The 19,347-nt window shown below is 44.2% G+C and overlaps 1 protein-coding gene across 1 annotated transcript in view; it reads right to left on the bottom strand.

The window, feature by feature from the left end:
• The window catches only part of AKT1 (AKT serine/threonine kinase 1), a 72,233-nt gene that overhangs the window by 32,698 nt on the left and 20,188 nt on the right, over positions 1–19,347 (bottom strand). The window contains exon 3 of the mRNA XM_032188293.1: positions 2,145–2,273. Within this exon, the coding sequence (XP_032044184.1) occupies positions 2,145–2,273 (129 nt within the window). The remainder of the gene's footprint in view (positions 1–2,144; positions 2,274–19,347) is intronic.

The raw sequence follows: 19,347 nt of genomic DNA, 5'->3' as shown, positions 1-19,347 counted from the left end.
AAAATCTAGTTCACTAATTAACAAAAAAGTCAGGGCTATCATGGTCACTTGGAGGGAGGAGAGGAAAAAAAAAAAAAAAAAAAAAAAAAAGGAAGAGGAAGAATTTTTACAAAACATTTAAGCTAAATCCCCTCCCACTTTCACTGGCAAAGCCTTCTGCAGTGCGATGCTGCTCTGGCCTGAGCGCTCCTCCAGAGCTCGCCCCTCTCGTGCTAACTCGACAAGTTAACTCCAATGAAAGTACGAGGCAAGCAGGTTCAAAGGGAAAAGCCATGCTGCAAAACAAACCCAAGTGATACAAGCGTGGCGGGTACCTAGGAGGGAACCACAGCGCATCGCATGCTACCAGCGCTGCGTGCCGGTGCCTATATGAGAAATTAAATCCTGGTGAGGCAACACAGCTGCTTCAGTGAGAGCAAAACCACAAGAATGACTTCTAGCAAGGAGGCCTTCCCCACAAGCACCGAGGCTTCCCAACCTGCTGCTGGCTCACCAGATAAGCAGCACTGCTAAGAGCATCCCTCCACCTCCCACTCTCCCCACTCCCCCCAACTCACGGGGGCTACACCTGATTGCATTGGCATGTGTCTCGTCTTTTTTGACAATGCTCTGATACCATGGAAACAAACGTGTTTATATAGAAATGCCAAGACTGACAGGCTCAATTTGCCAAAAAAAGCAACATATCCCTGTTGTGAAAACCAATTTAAGTTAACTCTTTGTGAAAGCAACTTGGACATAGAGAAGGCAAGCGACACATCCTTTTTTTTATTCCTTAGCAGTGAGTTGCAGTTAATGATTATCAGAAGAAACACAGCATCAACAGAATGGAAGCGTCCTGCAAAAAAGTGCATTTGTTAAAAGCCTCTGGCTACAGACCAAGTGCCGAATTAATGTATGTATGAATTAATAGGATTCTGCTGCCTTTCTTTACCTTCTTGATCCATAAGGAGATACCAGTCTGAAGAGGAAAGCACCATGTCATTACTGAAGTGACAATACTAAGACAACTCTCTAAATGAGACAAAAATCCCCAAAGCACTTCTGGCATTCTGCACTGAAGCACCAGGCAACAGCATGCCCATTCTTTTTTCCCATCGTCAGTCAGAACAGGTATACGTGGCTACCAGGGGAAAAATGAACATTTACATTAATTCCTGGCCTTGTCTGGCCCTCTCCCAACGTCCAAGGTGTTCTAAAATAAATCTGCTGAAAGGCCAAACAGATGATCAACCAAAAAGATGAACCCCGTGCATTTCAAGCTACAGTGTGACAAAAAGGGAAAGCCCTCTACCCTTCCCTCTGCCCAACTTCGCTTCCACTAGTCACCAGAAACAGATCACTGTTAATAGCAGGTGCCACAATGATCTATTTTTAAGTGGTGGAACAAGACACAGGCAGATCATGAGACAGGAAAGATTAAGAACAGGAGAAAATAAAAGCTGGAAGTATACAGAGAAAGGTTAAAAACATGAGTAAGAAAAGGAAATTATCCTCAGGTTCTTCTATCACATCCTGTGCTGTGGCACCTGAGCAAATTCGGAAATGTTTGCATAGGACAGAGTGCAGAGGTTACGAGATGTTATTATTTCCAAACCCTTTTGTTGGCTTTAATAAAAGAAATATGGTTTTGTTTTCAAAACTAAGAAAAACTGAGTACGTTTTATTAAAACCAGTGCTTATTCCATGTTCTCTTATGCTAACAATCAAGTAACTTTGATTTATGTTAATGCCACTTGCACTCAGACCTGGTGGCAGCACGTAGGATGAAATACTTGGGCTGTGCCTACCTGCCAAGTACTGCACACTTGGGTTAATTTTCACTTTAAAGCAACTTGCTGAATAACAGACATACAAACCATTAACCAATAAACACGTTTGATTCCATAACCAGAGACAGTACTTTAGTAGAAAACTGAAAAAAAGCAGAGCATCAAACCTACAGATCACATCCATTACTAAGAAATGTGTTTGTTTTTTTTTGTTGCTGCTGTTTTTGTTTTGTTTTGATCTGAAACATATTTAGTGTTTAGATATACATGTATTAGTCTGAGCAGATTTGAACGTTACCGATGCAGATTCCCAGTGACTGCAAGAAGACACCAAGGCCCAACTGGATGAGGGAGCACGTAAAAAGCACTTACGAGCTACCGAGAAGTTATTTAGAGGCGATTCCCGCTGGTCAACATCCTGCGGCCGCTCCTTGTAGCCGATGAAGGTGCCGTCGTTCTTCAAAAGAAAGTACCGCGGCCTCCATGTTTTTATGTATTCTCCTGGAAAAAGGATGGGAAGAGGGAGAGATCATCAGAGAACACCCCAAAATACTGACTCACCAATATATGTATTTTTAATATTGAAACCAACTCCTGACATAGCAGCAGCTCTAAGAACATTCAGTTCATTCTGATACAAACAGTGGAAAAACACAGGCACTGAGTCAGATATTGTTAGCGATGCTAACCATAAGAACGGGACTTCATAGAAGGTAAACAGCTATGTTTTGTTCTCCTATCTATTCCTCGCTCCATTCAAATTCCGCAACATCTGCCTTAAATGCATTTTAAATTTTAAAAAAATCAGAGCAGATGTCCTATGTATTATTTTTGCTATTGTCATTTTTCATACTGACAAGTGGAGAAATTTTTTTCATTTACATTTTGCAGCGCAAGTATTTTAAACAACAATGGGTAATTTACTAATTAGTCAACTGCTTTATCAAACCAACAGTCACTTTCCGAACATAAAAAGATAATTCTCTGCTTAAGTTACATAACATCACTCACTCCTCTCACAACATCTCAAGCATGAAACACGAGCTGATATATCACAATATGAAGAGGGAAAACACGCGGTGATGTACAGCCACTGCAAAGAAGAAAAACGTCTATTCAGAAGTGTTCTCCACCTTGCTTTTTCAGAGAAAACATCCCTTGATCCCAAGCTACTGCTCATCTGAGTAACTCAGCGCAGGTACCGATCGTGTGACTATTGCAGCCATGCTCTAAATCTCCAGCACCAGAAGGAGAAAAATGTTGATAAAAATTTCATTTACACTTATTGGAGTTACTCGATTGGGCTTCAGGGATGGAAGATTGGGGTTCTACCTGCCTCTCTTCTGGGTGGTTTTGTCAATGTGCCTCAGTTTCCCTTTCTGGTGATCTCCAGGTCTCTAGGTCCTGCAGTGACACTTCTATTCGGCTGAATAAAAGAAGCCTTGCTTATGGTGCTGCTCAAATCAGGGCACCAGACACATTTCGCACACAAGATGCTGCTCATATTTGAGCCATGGTTCAACTTCGCCCATCCCCACCACCGATTTAAAGAGAAGCAGCCACTGCAGAAACCACCCGTGGCTGGGCAGCAGCTACACCCTCCTCCCTCCAGCGTGGTTTCTTGCTCGTTTGTTTGATCAACACCAGGAAGAGGACGAGGGAGCAGCCTAGAAACCAAGCGTCTTTCGGGTCTGCAGCAGGAGCAGGTCTGAACACCCCACGGGACTGCACTGGGAGGGCTGGTGCCCAGCGCCCACTGCCTCACCTGCCACCAGCCCTTCAAATGACTGCCAAAAACAGGGAGAATAAAAGGCTCCCAAGGTTTGCTGGCCACAGCAACCTTCTGCTGCTCATCCCTTTCTTCCAAGCACCGCTCACACCTCCTTCTCCTGCTGCTCGCGTTCCTCCCTCCGCAGGTAATTTCTCTCCAGGTGCTGTGTGCGCTGCCCCAGGAACTCCCCTGCAGCTGCTCCTCTCCCTGCAGACCTCCCCTCCTTCTGGGGTGCAGTTTCAATCCGCTTTGTGCCAGCTGTGCATCTTCTCCCTTCAGCCTCACACTTGTGTCTCCAGCACACAGGATCACGCACAGCCCCAGCATCCACAGCACACACCCCCAGTTATTGCTTCCAGCTGCCCAGCCCTTCGCTGGGCTTTTAACTTTCTACTCTAAAGCAGGAAGCTAAGAGCTACCGAGTTACCCTTCAAATAACATCCATTCGCTCTGATAAAACAGAGCAGTGCAATGACACAGGCAAGAAAGATGAGAATAAAAGCAACGAGCCCAAACCCACACAGTCTTTCTTCTGAAGATGCCTGTTGTAGCTGCAAGTGTTATGCTGACCTGGAAGAGCTTTACAGAAATGTCACCGTCACTTCAGGAATTTCAGAAGGACTCACCTACAGCATGTCACGGCATTTATAGGCAAGGCAGTAAATGTAGAAGGTTTTGTTGTCGTCTTCATAACTCTGACCTTAATTAAAAGCCGAAAACTTTCTGGGATCAGCAGGAGATTATGAAGCCTTTCACATTTAAATTATCAGTCCAACTCAGCCCAGATCAGGGAGATTACTCCAATCTCATTACTATTACACCACAGATGTAACTACAGGGATAAGAAAACCCACAGCGCTCAGCCCAGCGCTTACCGGGGAGGTTTGCCAGGTAGGCAGCTGTCGGGACTATCGCTGGTTTGGAACTCACTGCTGCACACCCGACACGTTGGCATTTTCTTCTCTTGCACTAAGCCAACCCAGAAGAGCAGGGAACCATCTTCCTTCCCCTTCTCATACCTGCATTTATGACTAAATCCAGACTGGATGGAAAAACCTGAAGAAGGGCAAGTTACAGTCTCGCCTAATCTATGCTGCGTCCTCCCAGTCAGTATTTACAGAGGAGATTTATATTATTTCTTTTTAGATATTCTGAAAATATCTGATTATTTTCAGTGAAGTATGAATAATTTTAAACAACACTCTACTGTCACTCCTCTCCCTCATCCTATTTTATATTTTATTAGAGGCTTTTCTTTGGCTCTTATACTTTCTTACAGCTTTATTCCACTGATCTGTGTTGAAAAATGCATCATCTAACAGGATTAATCACATAGTCCTTAAAGTGGTTCATCCCATACACACACACGGAATACATACACACACCCCATCCTCCTCCACACTCACTAGTTAGCATTTAGCACTCACTCTTCCTGTGTAGGAGACCAGTGACTTCATTACCATTTTACAAGGACCACTCTACCCAGACCTTCACTTACTTCAGCTGGTTCTGGTTCCTGATCCACTTTTTTGATTTGCAAATAAGTAACAGTTTTAAACTTCTTTTTTCCATGTTTGGAGCTTTATGAATCTGGTAACATGGCAAGCTTGCCCGTTATTGATTATTGCTCTTGCCAAGGACAGCGTGAGGCACACTGCAGCATCTGCAGCATACATTTTATTATGTAACGCTGAGGTTACGCTTCTGCATCTTGCAGCAAAGTGGCAGGACACTGCCTCGTTTGCGATATCGCAGTCAGGTTGGTTGTCTGTAAGCCTAATCTTTTATTCAAGCCTGAGCAAATTCTCATTCTTCTACAGAAGTTCCGAAATGCAGACTCACCAAGAAGTCATCAAGAAAAGGTATGAAGTATATATTTCTGAGAAACTAGATTACATTCCTATGATTACCTAAAACATTATAAACACTATAAACTACCTGCAACCTGTGAGAAGGATCAAGTTGTTTGTGGTGGCCATTACAAGCATGTTAAGCACCAAACAAGTTTGTCGATACGGACAAAAATAATCGCGTGCAACTGCTGTGGCAAAGCTGATTGAAAAACGTTAACACCTTTTCCTTCCTCTGATATACTCAATAAGCTGTCATGCCTGAGGAGTGAACTGAGCTGTTTCAATTCTTGCCCTGCGATTTTTGTTCCTGTGGAGGCTTTGTTTTTAAGGACCACAAGCAAGAAGTTGCTTGAAGTCACCAATGCTATTAGTTCTGTAGTCTCTCTAGAAGAAATATACAAAGTACAATAAACACAAGCATGTGTGGCAGATTCTATTAGACAACACTTAAAATAATAATAATAATAATAATGATCCACCATGGAAAAGTGAACAATTTACAAAGCAAAACATTTTTTCCTCTGTGATTCATTGCTTGTGTAATGCCCTGGCAGAGCCTTCTTTGTTTTCAGTAACAGAATGCTAACACTGCAGAGACAGAAAAGCAAAAGCATGGGTTATAAATCCTACATATAAAATCCTGAAATCAAATAGGCTCCTCTATAACTTGCTGCCTTTATTATTTAAAATCTTTATGTACCATTCTGTTTACTCAAAGCAATTTTCAAGTTGCTTTCAAGTTGCAAAGATTCCCAAACTGTACATAGCTGCAAATACACACGAAGATTGTTATAGACCGATTTCGCTTTATTGCTTTGTGTCTGCCCCCACACACTGCACATTAAAATACTTAATACACACTTAGAATGTAAATCCATCTCACGCCAAAAAAAGCTCTCCACAATAACACACGCTGCAGAGCACCCTTATGCCTGCATATTTTGGAAAGTTAAGCACAAAACTCTTCTGGTTCATGAAAAGTTAATTCTGCTGAGGATTTACAATACTGCGGGGTTAGGTTATTTTCCTCTCCTCTCCCCAACAGTATCTCACCGAATCTGGAGCTGTCTACCACTGATAGAGTGTCTAACATCAGAAACAGCTGCCACTCCCTGGGAAGCTTACGGGGTAAGTGGAGAATAATGAGCAGCAAGCACCAGCAGAACAAAAGAAAATCCATCTTTATTTACCAACTGCTGCATGCTTGTTGCTGCATCAAGCTCATTCAAAGCCAACACCACACCCTTTAATTCAGAACAGACTATATTTAAGAAGACTTTGCTTATTTTTTTAATCAACTCATACATACTGATGGTTTAAAAAAAAAAAAAATCATTAGGTTAACCAAGTCCGCATCCAATGACATCCCTGCCATTTACAGGAGCGCTGGACCAACTGTTAACTTTCCTGTGCCCCAAAGTAAGCAGAACAAGCCCAGCAGCACGGAGCCAGAATGAGGTCTCGGTTACATTAAACGCGCTCCATCGGCTACCGCAAACCTATGGGTAAATAACGCGTTGTGCTTTCTGCTCTGAGCATCAGAAGTGGCATCGTTAATTACAATTAAAGTTAACACTCAAAATATTACAGCGCTTTGAGTTATGCAAGCCTTCGGTACGTTCCCACACGCTCCGAGGACACGCTCCGTGCCCTGATTGTGCGGCACTCAGCCATCCGAGCGAGACGCCGAAGTTATGCCAACTGCAGCGCTAATGTGCCACTGGTCCAAGGCAGAGTGACTCATTTCTAAAACTTCAATGGCAGCGAAAAGTGGTCTGCATCCTGCCTGCCTAATAAGGCTTCGGCAAAACAGATGCCAGCTTCCTTCAAGACTCGAAGCTTTCGGAAGCTGCCATCTCATGCGCGCTGGCACGTCTGGAGAGCGGAGCGTGGATTCGCAGTTAGTCTCTGCTGGTCGAGTAAATGTGTGCCCACTGCCTTACAAACCAAAGCAGATTTGAAAAACAGAAGGAAAAAAAAAAAAAAAAAAAAACAACAAAAACCAACAGGGCTTGAAATTCTCCTTTGCATTTCTAAAGCACTCGGAAGAAAGTGAAAGGGAAAGGAGCCCTTTCCAAGCACAGAGAGCTAATTCTGGACTATAAATACTTGGTACTAAACAATTAAGCACTGCCAGGCTGACCCAAATGAAAAATCTGAGTTCAATTTTTATTTTTATTTTTTTTAATAGCTGCACAGACCTCTACCAGGCTGGTACAGCACTCTTCCCTTCCCTCCCCAAACTGTCAAAACAAGAGATTTAGAAACAGTGCCAGGTTTTAGGTAGCTTGGGGAAAGGAAAAAGGAAAAAAAAAAAAAAAAAAAAGCAGGGCATGCTAATGTCTTTCCCGACACGCTTGCGGAGAGCAGAGGACCTCTGGTCTGTCTGCCTATTCAGAGGAGTACAGAAGGGGGCCAGTTCTTTGATTATTTCTTTTTTTGGTCACTCTGGATGCGTTCTCAGCCCTTGCCTCCAGCGTACAGCTGCGGACGCGCCGCCCGTGCCCTGCATCTCAATGAGGCGGCTCAGACTGCAGCCCCGGGTGCTCCCCAATGGGGAGGTCAAGCCTGAGTCAGCAGCCCGTCTGCAGCCGCCCGGCTCCGCGCCTTTCACCGCCCTGGCGGGGACCCCGGCGGCACAAGGAGCTAATTCAGGGCCCGGCAAATCCTCTCCCCCGGCTTTATGGCGACCCGCTTGCCGTGCAGCTGGATGGATGGTAGAGGCGCGACGGCGATTGACGCCGCTGCCAACAGGTTACGGAGAAATGCCTCCTCCTCCTCCTCCTTCTCCTCCGGCGTGGCTCCTGCTATTCTGAACCGGCGGCCGTTTCTCACGCTCGCACAAAGCTCCGATATACGGCACCTGCTTAATTATCATATCTTCAGGGAATTTGGGGAGGGAGGGGAGCAAGAGGGAAGCTGGAGGTGGGGCAAAGGGGAGTGATTAAATGGGCTCAGGCTCAGCCTGACAAAGGAAGATCTTCGCACCGTATTCAGAGCCGAGCGCCTTCCGAGCCAGCAAGCTGCAGCCTCCCTTCACCTGGCATCACACATCTGTAAATTAACTTTAGAGAGCAACAAACAGCGTTGACTTATCGCTTCCCACAAAGCTACGCACGCACCGGGCAGAGAAATAGGTGTATCCGAAGCTACCTCTGCCTTTTGTTACACAACAGCTCCGAAGTCAAACACTTCACGCCGTCGAGAAAGGGATGCTCTGATTCACGTAGCTAGACCATGGGAGAGATCAAAAGCCAGATTATGGGGAAAGAAAAGCAGATTCTCATCCAGTACTACTTTCACTCAGGGGATGGACAGCTACCACACTCTGATTTCACCTCTTTCAAAGCGTTTGGAGTTTGAGATCACCGGCCAACACCACTACAGAAGACAACTCTGTATTTATTTTTTTTTAAATCATTGTATTCCAACTGTATGGTTATGTAAAACTGAAACACTGAGGTTTACCTTTTTTTTTTTTTTTTTTTTTTTCTTAATTTCAGTTTAGAAGGTCAAAAATGTTGCCATATTGCTTACAGCAATCAATTTAAGCAATACCAGATATTCCCAGAGGAGTGAAAGAGAATTAATCAGCATGTAAAAAAACTCCTTACTCCTACCTTTGGCACAGCTTAGTCAGGCTAGTCCTAACCTACAGCTGTCTCCAGTGGGAGAAGATGTAAATGAAGTTTCATTAAAAACAGCAGTTTTAAGGATAGCTTCATAAATTACAGGAAGATATAAAGCGATTTCTTAAGCTATGCTGAAAATCTCAGAGTGAATTTCATCTCCATTACTTCATGGTGGGAGCTAAAGGACTGAAATGCACCATGAGGTGTCCAACACAATTAGAGACATCTCTTCTGCTCACAAGCACCTACAGGATTTCAACAAAATAAGAGACTCCTGTAACGAACATAAAATGCCATCACGTATTCCTCTGCTTCTTGACAGGTGCCCAACTCTCTCATTTTTATAAATAAATAAAAATGACAGAGGATGTGTCAGATTCACTGAGCTGAATTAAACATGCTTGGAACAATTATTTCTCCCCAAGTAATTTCTACCTTGACACTTGATGGAAAATAGCACAAGCAGCTAACGAGGCACTTAGGCAAATAAGCCTCTGCGACTTTTTAAATACCTTCTCTTAGAGGAAGGAGGTACCTCCAACTATTCCTTGAGCTCAACGCCAAGTTAATACAATCAGCATTTCTGTAAATCAGGCTCTTAAACACGCGGGATGTATTTATAAAAGGGTGTGATATAATCCTCCAAAGATTTTATGATCTCAACTAAAAATACCAAGCACAAAAAAAAAAAGAAAACCACCAAACACACCACACCCTGGTACATCTGAACAAGGAAGAACTTTTCTATACATCGCCCGAGAGCCGATTTCTTTATTTTATCTCTTAGCACAAGCATCCTTAGCAACAATTCCTGCACTTATCTGAAGCCATGCCTTGTGTGAACGTGACACAGCCAGTTTTGTTCTTCAGCAAAAGCCTGTCTAGAGACTGACGGGTGGTGCAAGTGGGGACAACCTCAACTCTGCCCCATTAAAAAAGGCTGGGAGAAACAAGGCTCAGGTGAGAGCGATTGTACGATGCATTTATGCTTTGTGAAGATGAAACCTGTGCTCAGCGGAGGCTCATCATGAAGATTCCCAAGTTCAGGAGGCCGAGCTGGTAACTTGGAGGTGGGCACACACAGGCACAGGGGAGGGTAGAGGCAGGAGGCAGCCGCGCACAAATCAGCCGCAGCGAGGGCTGGCGAGTCCCCGGCTCGCTCTTCCAGGCTCACATTACTGGATCATTGTGTCATGTACAAAAGCAGATCAAAACCTCAGGGAATTGTAAAGAAATGGTGAAAAAAGCCAGAGGACATCAGAAGAGATTTATGGAAACAACAGCTTTTCTAAAGCAGATAATACGGACCAACTTCAGAGGCGGTCTGAAACAAAACACAACAAAAAAGCAGCTCTATTTGTAAAAACTAGACTGCTGAACTTGGACTTTTATAAATAAGCATTTTATGGAGGGTAAGAAATTAACACATCGTATTGTTATGCCTTAGCTTCTGTTTTTGAGTCCTAATTCTCAACATAAATAAATACACAGAGTCAGTTCAGGCCACTCACAATAAAAACTCAGCCAGTAATGGTGTGACCACACTGTGCATCAGGATATTTCTTAAAAGTGCCAAGAAAAAAAAAAAATCAATGCAGAATTTAAAACATATTTACACAAAGAGTTACTGGGTAAATATTTCATAGAAAGATGCGTAAGAGCCAAGCTAGGCAAATATTTCAATGGCAAAAATAAGCAACATAAAAACAGGGGAGCTGGTTATAAGGCCAGGGCTAATCTGGATTTCCCTTCTTTATTTCCTTACTAGCAAGCCTGCAAAACCCTGGAAGAGCACAGTGAGACCAAGTTACTTCTAATAAAAAGTTTCATTTATCTTGAGCCATTTAAAGGCAATCAAAGGAAAAATTGCAAGCACTTCCCAGAAAGTGAGTTCTAACGTTTGTTATCATGGCAACCTCCTGGTTTCGCCTCCAAATTTAGTATTCTAAGATAACTTGTACTGAGTCACTACCCCAAACCCAGCAATGAAAGTCTCCTTCAGATAAGCAGCCAGAGTGCCTGGCTCAATTCAGAGGAATTTTGCAAAGTAACCTCAGTGCATACTGCACGCTTATTAGAGCAACTTCATCAATGGGTAACACGAGAGCAAACACTCATCCGAGCCCTGGTGCTAAGCTCCGCCGAGTAACTCAGGAGTAAGAAACCTTGCCAAGGGTCCTCCCTGCTGAGCAAGAGCAAAGAGAGGACAGCCTGCCTGGCATCAGGGGAACAAAAAGGTTGCTTCGAGGCACCCCAAAACTCAGTACAGCTGCAGAAGTGCCAGCAGCCTGAATGTACAGCTGGAAGTGTGGCATCTCACCTATCCTTCAATGCTGTACTTCAATGGTACGGATTTCTAACAGTCCTGAAGAGATCCACCCAGCAAGCCAGCTCCGTGCCTGGGCTGAGATTTGCCATCGCTGTGCAGTTAAGTCCCACTCTGCTGCTGCACCAGGGTCACAGGCTCAGACAGACACATTTCTGTCACGTTTGACACTCTTAAAGTTATTTTAGTTTACAATGCACAGTAAAAACATTGAGTCTGAGTATAATCAAACAGAAAAATTCCTGCTGGATTTCAGTAGTAATCCATTGCTTCTGATATGAAATGTACATACGTACTACTAAAACATATTAACATGACTATAGTTTTTAAACCCCAAAGCCATCTATTCCAATAAGCTCATAATACCTCTTCCTAACACCTCCAAGCTCCAGGAGAGATGCACTCCATCCATTTACACAAAAACCTGTTTCTTACTGAAGGAGGAATGAAAGATAACTGATGCAGCTGAATAAAGACCCTCCTACCTTGATAGCGTTATCATGAATTGATTTTCATGTTGCAAAGGCATCTTGGTATGTTAAGACTACTGTACATTAAACAGAAGCATTAAAATAGAAAAATAGAAGGTATACACCACACAAAAGCAGAAAGCAGATGTGACAGTGTGAAGGATGCTTTCCAGCCTGTAGCGTCCTATCATTTTGGGAAAACGAGGCAAAAATTTGAGCCTCCCCTTAAAACTTCTACTCCCTGGGACAAGCAAACATTGCCCCCCAGCAGCCCTAAACTCACACCAGGTTCTGTGGGCAAACCTGGCACCTGCCCAGTGGGGTTTCTGAGGGCAGGCCTGCTGCATCGGCCCCACTTTTCCTTTGCACTTGATCTGTCAGGCACAAGGCACCGCACAACTGCTCCTCACCACACATCCCCTCAACCACCTGAATCCCAAAAAGCCCCATCCCATGGCCATGCACACTCCACTCTCTCTGTAGTTCAATTCCTACCCTACTAAGCAATAAATAAAGCTTAAAACTTGCATTAAAAACAACAACAAAAAAAACAAAGGTCACCTAGGGTAGCATTCCTGAAGAAGGTCACCTGGGGCAACATTCATGCCTCGGGGACTTCCACAGAGGAAGGCAGATGTACAGCAAAGCCCGCATGCAAACTCCACTTTGCAGTTTGATGCTTAGCGCATGCCACGGATGCAGCATTTTCTTCCACAAGTCCCTGACCCGATGCCATCACCTCATGTGGCAGCTGCCAGGGGCTCCTGTGCTGCTGCAGGGGCCAGGCCAAGCAAGGCCACCCTGGAAACCCTTGCTGCTGCCTGCAGGGTGGGATGGGAGCTGGAAGAAAGCAGGACGATAGAGGCCACAGCTGCAGATGGGGGGTGTGGATGGGCTGAGACGTGGCTACTGAAGCCCCAGCCCACCCTCCTGGTTGTGGATGCTCTGAAGTTCAGATTATTTCCAAATTGATGTTTTATTGCAGTTATTCCTCCCCTTCCTCTCCCCCAAGAAAATAAAAAATTAAGATTGGGATTACAATTTCATTATCAACCCAAGAGACAAAAAAGGTTTCCAATCAGCAGCCACAGTGCACTTGCAGTAGGTAATCTGCAATTTTCGTTTATCCACTGAACACAAAAATTATTTTTGCAGTGGACAGAGCTTCTTGAATATTATGGTTTTCTACACAAAGCCAAGCGTGGGCAGAGCTTGGAAGCTACAGGTAACACCACCAAAAAAAGAAGAACAAAGGGCCCCCAAGTAGTATACTGATGTCATATTTGGTAGTAAAAGCACAGTTCAACTTCATAATTAAGCATTATCCATTAATGGGTCCCTATCATTAGTTTGAAAATATTCTTCCCTGCATGCTTTTCCTCCCCTCGCCAGAGAATACCAATTTCCTACTTTAATCATTGTCCCTTTTCCAAAAAAAAGCAGCCTTCTCAAACAATAAAGGCATCTTATTATTTAATCAAAGGGCAATAAAAGATTGAAGTGGATTAGAAAAATTAATCCAAACTAAATATCTGTGTTATGATACAGTTATGAACCCTAAATCACAAGGTTCCCAATTTAAGGCATAAAACCTGATTAAAACTGCTGTTGCTTTGCAAAACTACCGTTCTCCCCTGCCCCCACTATTAAAAATGCAGCCCAAATTGCTGTTTTCATACAGAAATATGTCCAATATTGACGGCAGTTCTGTGAAAAATTCTTGATGGCCTTTGGGGATTCTTGTAGTTAACCAAAAGGTAAAACCTACAGTAATTTATCATACAAAAATCAGCTGCTCTGCAGCTCAGGGCTCACGTTCCATGCTTTCAGTAGGATTTCTACAAAAAGGAGGGGTCGGGGGGAGGAGGATAATTAAGCAGCTTCATCTGTAGTCCTCAATTCTTTGCACCTAGCTCATGACAAAACACAGGATGGGGAGAAGAGCAGCTACTGCACTCTACATACTTTGTATTTCATTAGGTATGCTTGTTTTAATCTTTAAAAAGGAAATTATACACAGTAAGCTGCAAAAAGGCTTAAAAGGATAAAAACAGCAGCCAAAACCAGACAAGGGTGGGGGAAGTCAAAATAATTGAAAAAAGATTCCAGCATTACAAGCGCCGATTCCTTTTAAGAAGGAAAGGGATGCAGCCAGCACTCCCCCCTCCCTTTGTGCGGAAGTTTAATAAACATTTTCTCCAAGTTACCAATTTTGTGAAAATCGCTGGATAAACACTTGCGTTCACCCAGCTCCGTGGCCCCGTGCCAAATGTAATGCCAAACTTCCCAGTTGCAAAACGAGCTGTTTTTACACACCAAAGTAACCACACAGCAGGCCTGTGGAGTCTGAAGACAGCTGACAGAGATGACTGTTGCTGTCCCCCCATTGCACCGACATCCATCCAAATACCAACATCTGCTGTGCTACAATTTACTTTTTACACAACATTTAGCAAAACAGTGCCTCTGACTGCAGCATCATTAAGGAAGTAACAACAAATAAATCGCAAAGTCCCATCAGACAATTGTAAAAATTAAAGCGTAGTTTGTCTTGCGTGCGCTGAGCTTTAGTTCAGATGTATTTGACTTCAGAAATAAGCAGCATTAGAATCTGTTTTCTTTTATTAAGCGCGCACGACAAAATGCTATGCGCTGTGACAAGCGTAATCCGTCATTACAGTGAAAATTACAGTTTTGAGGATATTGACTTGACTCAATAGACAGCAAAGCAGATGTCTGCAAGGCATCCTGGCCTGCCCACTACAATCCCGGCAATCCCAACTACTAAAAGGATTACGCTATGCCTTGAAGCATAAGAAGTGCACTTTCAGTTCAGGGCCCGCTCCCTTTTAAACGCTCCCAACGTATATTTGTGCTCGTGAAAGTGAGGAATTAACATTCCTAGAAACTCAAGCGACCTTCTCTCAAGAAGCAGCACAGAGTGGGGGGCCGGGTGCGATCGGACCCCGCTGCACAAAGGTGGACAAGAGCAGCATGTCCTGTCAGAAAATTCAGAGCCTGGGGGGTTCAAACCCAGATTTAGGCTCCTAGGTAGAAGCCCACCATGTAGAAGTCATGGCAGATGTCACCCCATGAGCCAACAACCGACGGCCCCGGGGCAGTTACCTCAGAGCCCCGTGCCACCACAGGCCCTTCAGGCCCCAGAGGCCTCAGCCATGGCTCCTGGGCCGTAGCTGGCACGCGAGAGGACGACGACTCGGGATACTTTATCAGGGATGGCTCACAAACACAAGTCTTCCCACCTCCTGTCCTGTGGTAATTCTACAAGTGCAAAAAGAAGCAAGTACGAAGTTTCTCACAGCCTTTTGAAAAGCAGATCCTGAATGAAAAATTTCCACAAGAAACAACTGGAATTCTCTACTCGGTATCAATTCAGGGTTTTTTCCTCAATCTTTCTGTTCCTCACCACCTTTATTATAAACTAAAAACTGCTTAAGTTACAAAAAGTGTTTATATATATATATATGCACACACTTTTTTTTTTGTGGGAACAAACACTCCCCCTCCATCCCCAGACAATGTGCCCCTTCAGAACAACACCACACTGAACGCTCAGCTCAAGACACAAAAAAACTTGGCAGGCTGCATCCCAAAGCAGCTTCACCAAAACAATACAGTTTCCCTCAAATCACTATCAGCTTAACAGTGGAAGCCATAATATTTCCGATAACACAGGCGGCAAACATTTTGGTAGGTTCAGTGGACACCCTTTATCCAATTTGCAGATAAAAACCAGTCAACAACCAAAGCTAGGTTAACGAATATGCTCAACTAATTTGGAGCTTAATGAAGTCAAGGGGTGAGGCACTTAAATAGTGCTGGGGGGTTTGGCCAGGGCTGATTTGCGACAGACACTGCAATGGGGTACATCAGTGGTGGGATGCAGAAGATGCCCCACACAGCACAAACAAGGTGCAGATCCTCCTCTCCTGAGGTAAATACTACACAGCGCTTGCACAACAGGAGTCAAGGTCCATCGGAAGCTTATCGGCAGATTTGCTCCTGTGCAAACTTTAGGTTCAGCCTCAGAGTTCAGCGCTGAAGCACTATTTGTTTGTGCGTTTCTCCCCTGGCACGGTTGGCTTTTTGTCAGACAGATGTATGCCACATGCAAGCCGTTTCCCAACCTCCCTGCTCCACCTCCCTCCACGCGCTCTGCACACACTCTGACCCCTCGGCAAGCGTTGTAGCAGAGGAGGAAGTGTTTCTGATAGTTTGCATACTCTTCACAACAATTTTATTGCAAGGCATAAATGTGTTTTCCTGCTCCCGAGCCCTTCTTGTAACAGAGCAAAACAAACAGAAAATCCACCACTTTCCAAACAGCTGAATGCCCTGGATCCAGCAGCAGGAAAGGAAAGGGGAGGGAAGAGGTGGAGAGGAAAGGAAGGAGAGGATGGATTACACCAAAATTATTTTTGTCCTGTTCAAGTGGATGGGCAGAGACAACTAAATATAGAACTTATCAAAGCAGGTGAACAAGGAAGAAGACATGAGCCCCAGGTTTCGCAGAGCAAGCAGTAAACGAAGCACATTCCCGCTTCCTGGCGCAAGAAGCACCCCTAAAAACACTGCAATTGGCGTGTACAAGATTTGATTGAATAAATACTCAACTCACTGCAGCCTCCTTTTTGGACATGGTGAGCAGACAGGCTTCCTCTCTCTTACCTGCTTGTACTACACAAAACCAAGCACAATGAAGTCTATGTTAAAAACAGAAGTACTGCACTCCTCTGTGGTGTCTTTGGACAGAAATTCTTCGGAAGAAAGCGTGTTTGCATGTACATCTGGGTAATAAAGCACCACTTGAAATCAAACGGTAAGGAATGTTATGTTGTCAGTGGCAACACAAAGGAAGTGGTTTCTATGAAATTTAACCAGTTATGTCAAGGAAAATTGCTTTATTCTGGTCAGACTGCAGTCCACTTCTTGCTCATAGGAACCACTAGATTCGTTTGAATTTCACAAGTGAAAATCCATTCACACCTATTTTTAACTCCTTCCAGCACATGAGTCAGCCTGTGACATACACCGGGTGGCTGCTGCCAGAAGCACTCACTCCATTCAGTCCCCCTGAGTAGCCCACAAGAGCAAATACAAGTATCAAGTCTTGCCCAGGCTCTCAGAGCCTGCAGCCAATGGTGCAAACAATAGCTTTTAGTAAGGACATTAAGTGTTTTGCTGGTACGCACACAGTGTTTGAGCAAGGAAACATTCAGGGAAAAGACATGGCACCAGTCATGACTTGAGTGGAAACCACTCGCATCAGGGCTGTAACCTACCGCTGGGCTTAAAGAACAGAAAGCTTTTATGCGGAACATTTCCCTTCTTCCATCTGTGCCCCCAGTTACCACAGCATCCAAGAGCCTCACGGTCTGAGCTGCATTTGTCCTCACAACATCCCTGTGAAGTAGGGAAGTGCCGTTATCGCCACGTTACAGATAGGGAACTGGGGCACCGAGAAATAAAAATAGCCTTATCCGAGATGATCGTATAGGAGGAAGTCTGTGGCAGAGCAGGGGAGGTCTGGCTTCGACTCTCAGTTCCAGGACACCAATCCGCCAGCCACCTCCTCACCTTCTGGATGCTCAGCCTGCAGTTTGACCTGCCTCTCTGCCCTGCACAGCAAGGCATGGGGAGCGCCTACCCCCTTTTATTAGCAATGTTTTCAGCCCAGCAAAAATGGAGCAGGATATCGGATGCAGGCGTTGTTTGCATTCCGAAGACCAAATGCGAACAAAGAAAATTTCCAAAATAGTCAGCACTATCCTGGTATTGTGGGAAAAGGAAGGAAGACATATAAAGTTTTCAAAGCAGAAAAATAAAATAATCCACGGCAGGTCAGAAGTACATTTTCAAAATAATTAGTGAAAGTTTTAATAGAAAGCTGGCATTAGACGTGCATCCTTCACAAGCCTCCCTGCTCTGGAGATTTGGGGTTGTAAAACAATAAGAAATAAAAAATCCCTTTGGGACTACAGCTATCTCATTTCAGACACGGATCTAAATGCGGATCTGATGCAGATTCATACGCAGACCCTGGCTCCAGGCTCCACACAACAATCTTGTCTCAGATAAAACAAATACCATGGGCTGCAGACTGCTCAAGGTTTCTCGTTTGTGGCACAGCCAGGCTTCAACCCTGCCCTCAAAGGCTCTCTCTTCTGAGTGAAATGGCACCTCAGGTCCAAAATTTACTTTGTCCTTTGCGACTTCAGCTGCCACCATCCAGAGCGCCAGTTGTGAAACAAGCTTCTACAACTTGACATTAAATGCTATTTTGTGAACTCCCTCAACCACTCGCAGGCACTATTACCATGGTACAACCAGCACAGGTCCGTGACCCTGTGGATTACCTGGCCCATCTCTGCCAGCAAGCTGGACCTTCTGGCCCAGGCCTTGCCTTTGTAACAGGTTCCTGCTGTAAACTTCAACCACCACCAACACAATGTGAATCCCAAGCACACCTCGTCTGCTTCACTCGGCCACAGAGTCCCAAGGAGCTGCAGCCAACCAGCGAGAGTTGACGATGACCATCAAGGCTCTTAACCTCCATCAGTGACATAAAATGACTCTAGTCTGCCTTGGAGAGGATCAGAAAGAACAAAGCTGGCCCTACCACACATTTTGCCACTCGTATTTCACCCTGAGATCACTCCTCTCCCCCATCTTTTCAACCAGGGCTACAGAAGGGGGAAGGAGGAAGGGCAGAATGAGGTTAGAAACATTCCTGCTTCCTCACAGCAAAATAAACATAACAAATCCCAGCAGCTCTAAAGCCATGGAGCATTCTTAATAAACCTGACATCCCAGTAATTAAAGCAAAAAGCAACTTTTGGTTCCAAAGCACAGACCCAGATTACTAACAACAAGTACTGAACTAGGGAGGTTTATTATTGCATGATTTGAGCCTTTTCCTTGAAAAAATCCAGATTTCTGTATTTGAACAGATCAGACAGCACTGGAAAATAACAAAACCTGTTGACAACAGAGAAACTACTATTTATTTTCTGTTTGTTGGCCATCATGAGAAATCTCAAAGCTAAAACCAAACTGCTCTCACCTACAAATAAGCTTGTTATTCTCCCTCAAAATCTGACTCAGCTTTGCAAGAGATTACCAATACCAAACTGGTCAAAAAAATCACGGTACTTCATGTTGAAAGGAACCATTAAAGGTGATCTAGTTTGATCTTCCACCCAAAGCAGGGCTATGCAAAACTCCACAAAGGAGATCCTAACACCACCAGTACATGTAGGTAATTCAGGAGAACTGTAAAAACTCAAGGGAAGGGGGAACGCATACAACTTTATCAAACTCCAACTTTCAAATCAAATTTGAGGAACAAAACCTCAAGTCCTGTTGGCCGTTTGCCCTCATTTTTATCTCCTAGCCTCCAGTAACTGGTTTGAAGATTGTACGAGTCAGCAGAAAAATGAGTATCAATAAATATTCTCTGTGTGTAGTGGGCTACAGGGGAGAAATGAATTCTGTGTTCTTCC

The sequence above is a fragment of the Aythya fuligula genome, chromosome 5, assembly GCF_009819795.1.
Source record: "Aythya fuligula isolate bAytFul2 chromosome 5, bAytFul2.pri, whole genome shotgun sequence".
Taxonomy (NCBI): domain Eukaryota; kingdom Metazoa; phylum Chordata; class Aves; order Anseriformes; family Anatidae; genus Aythya; species Aythya fuligula.
The sequence above is the reverse complement of the archived record's forward strand: the minus strand, read 5'-3'. Positions and strand labels throughout refer to the sequence as shown.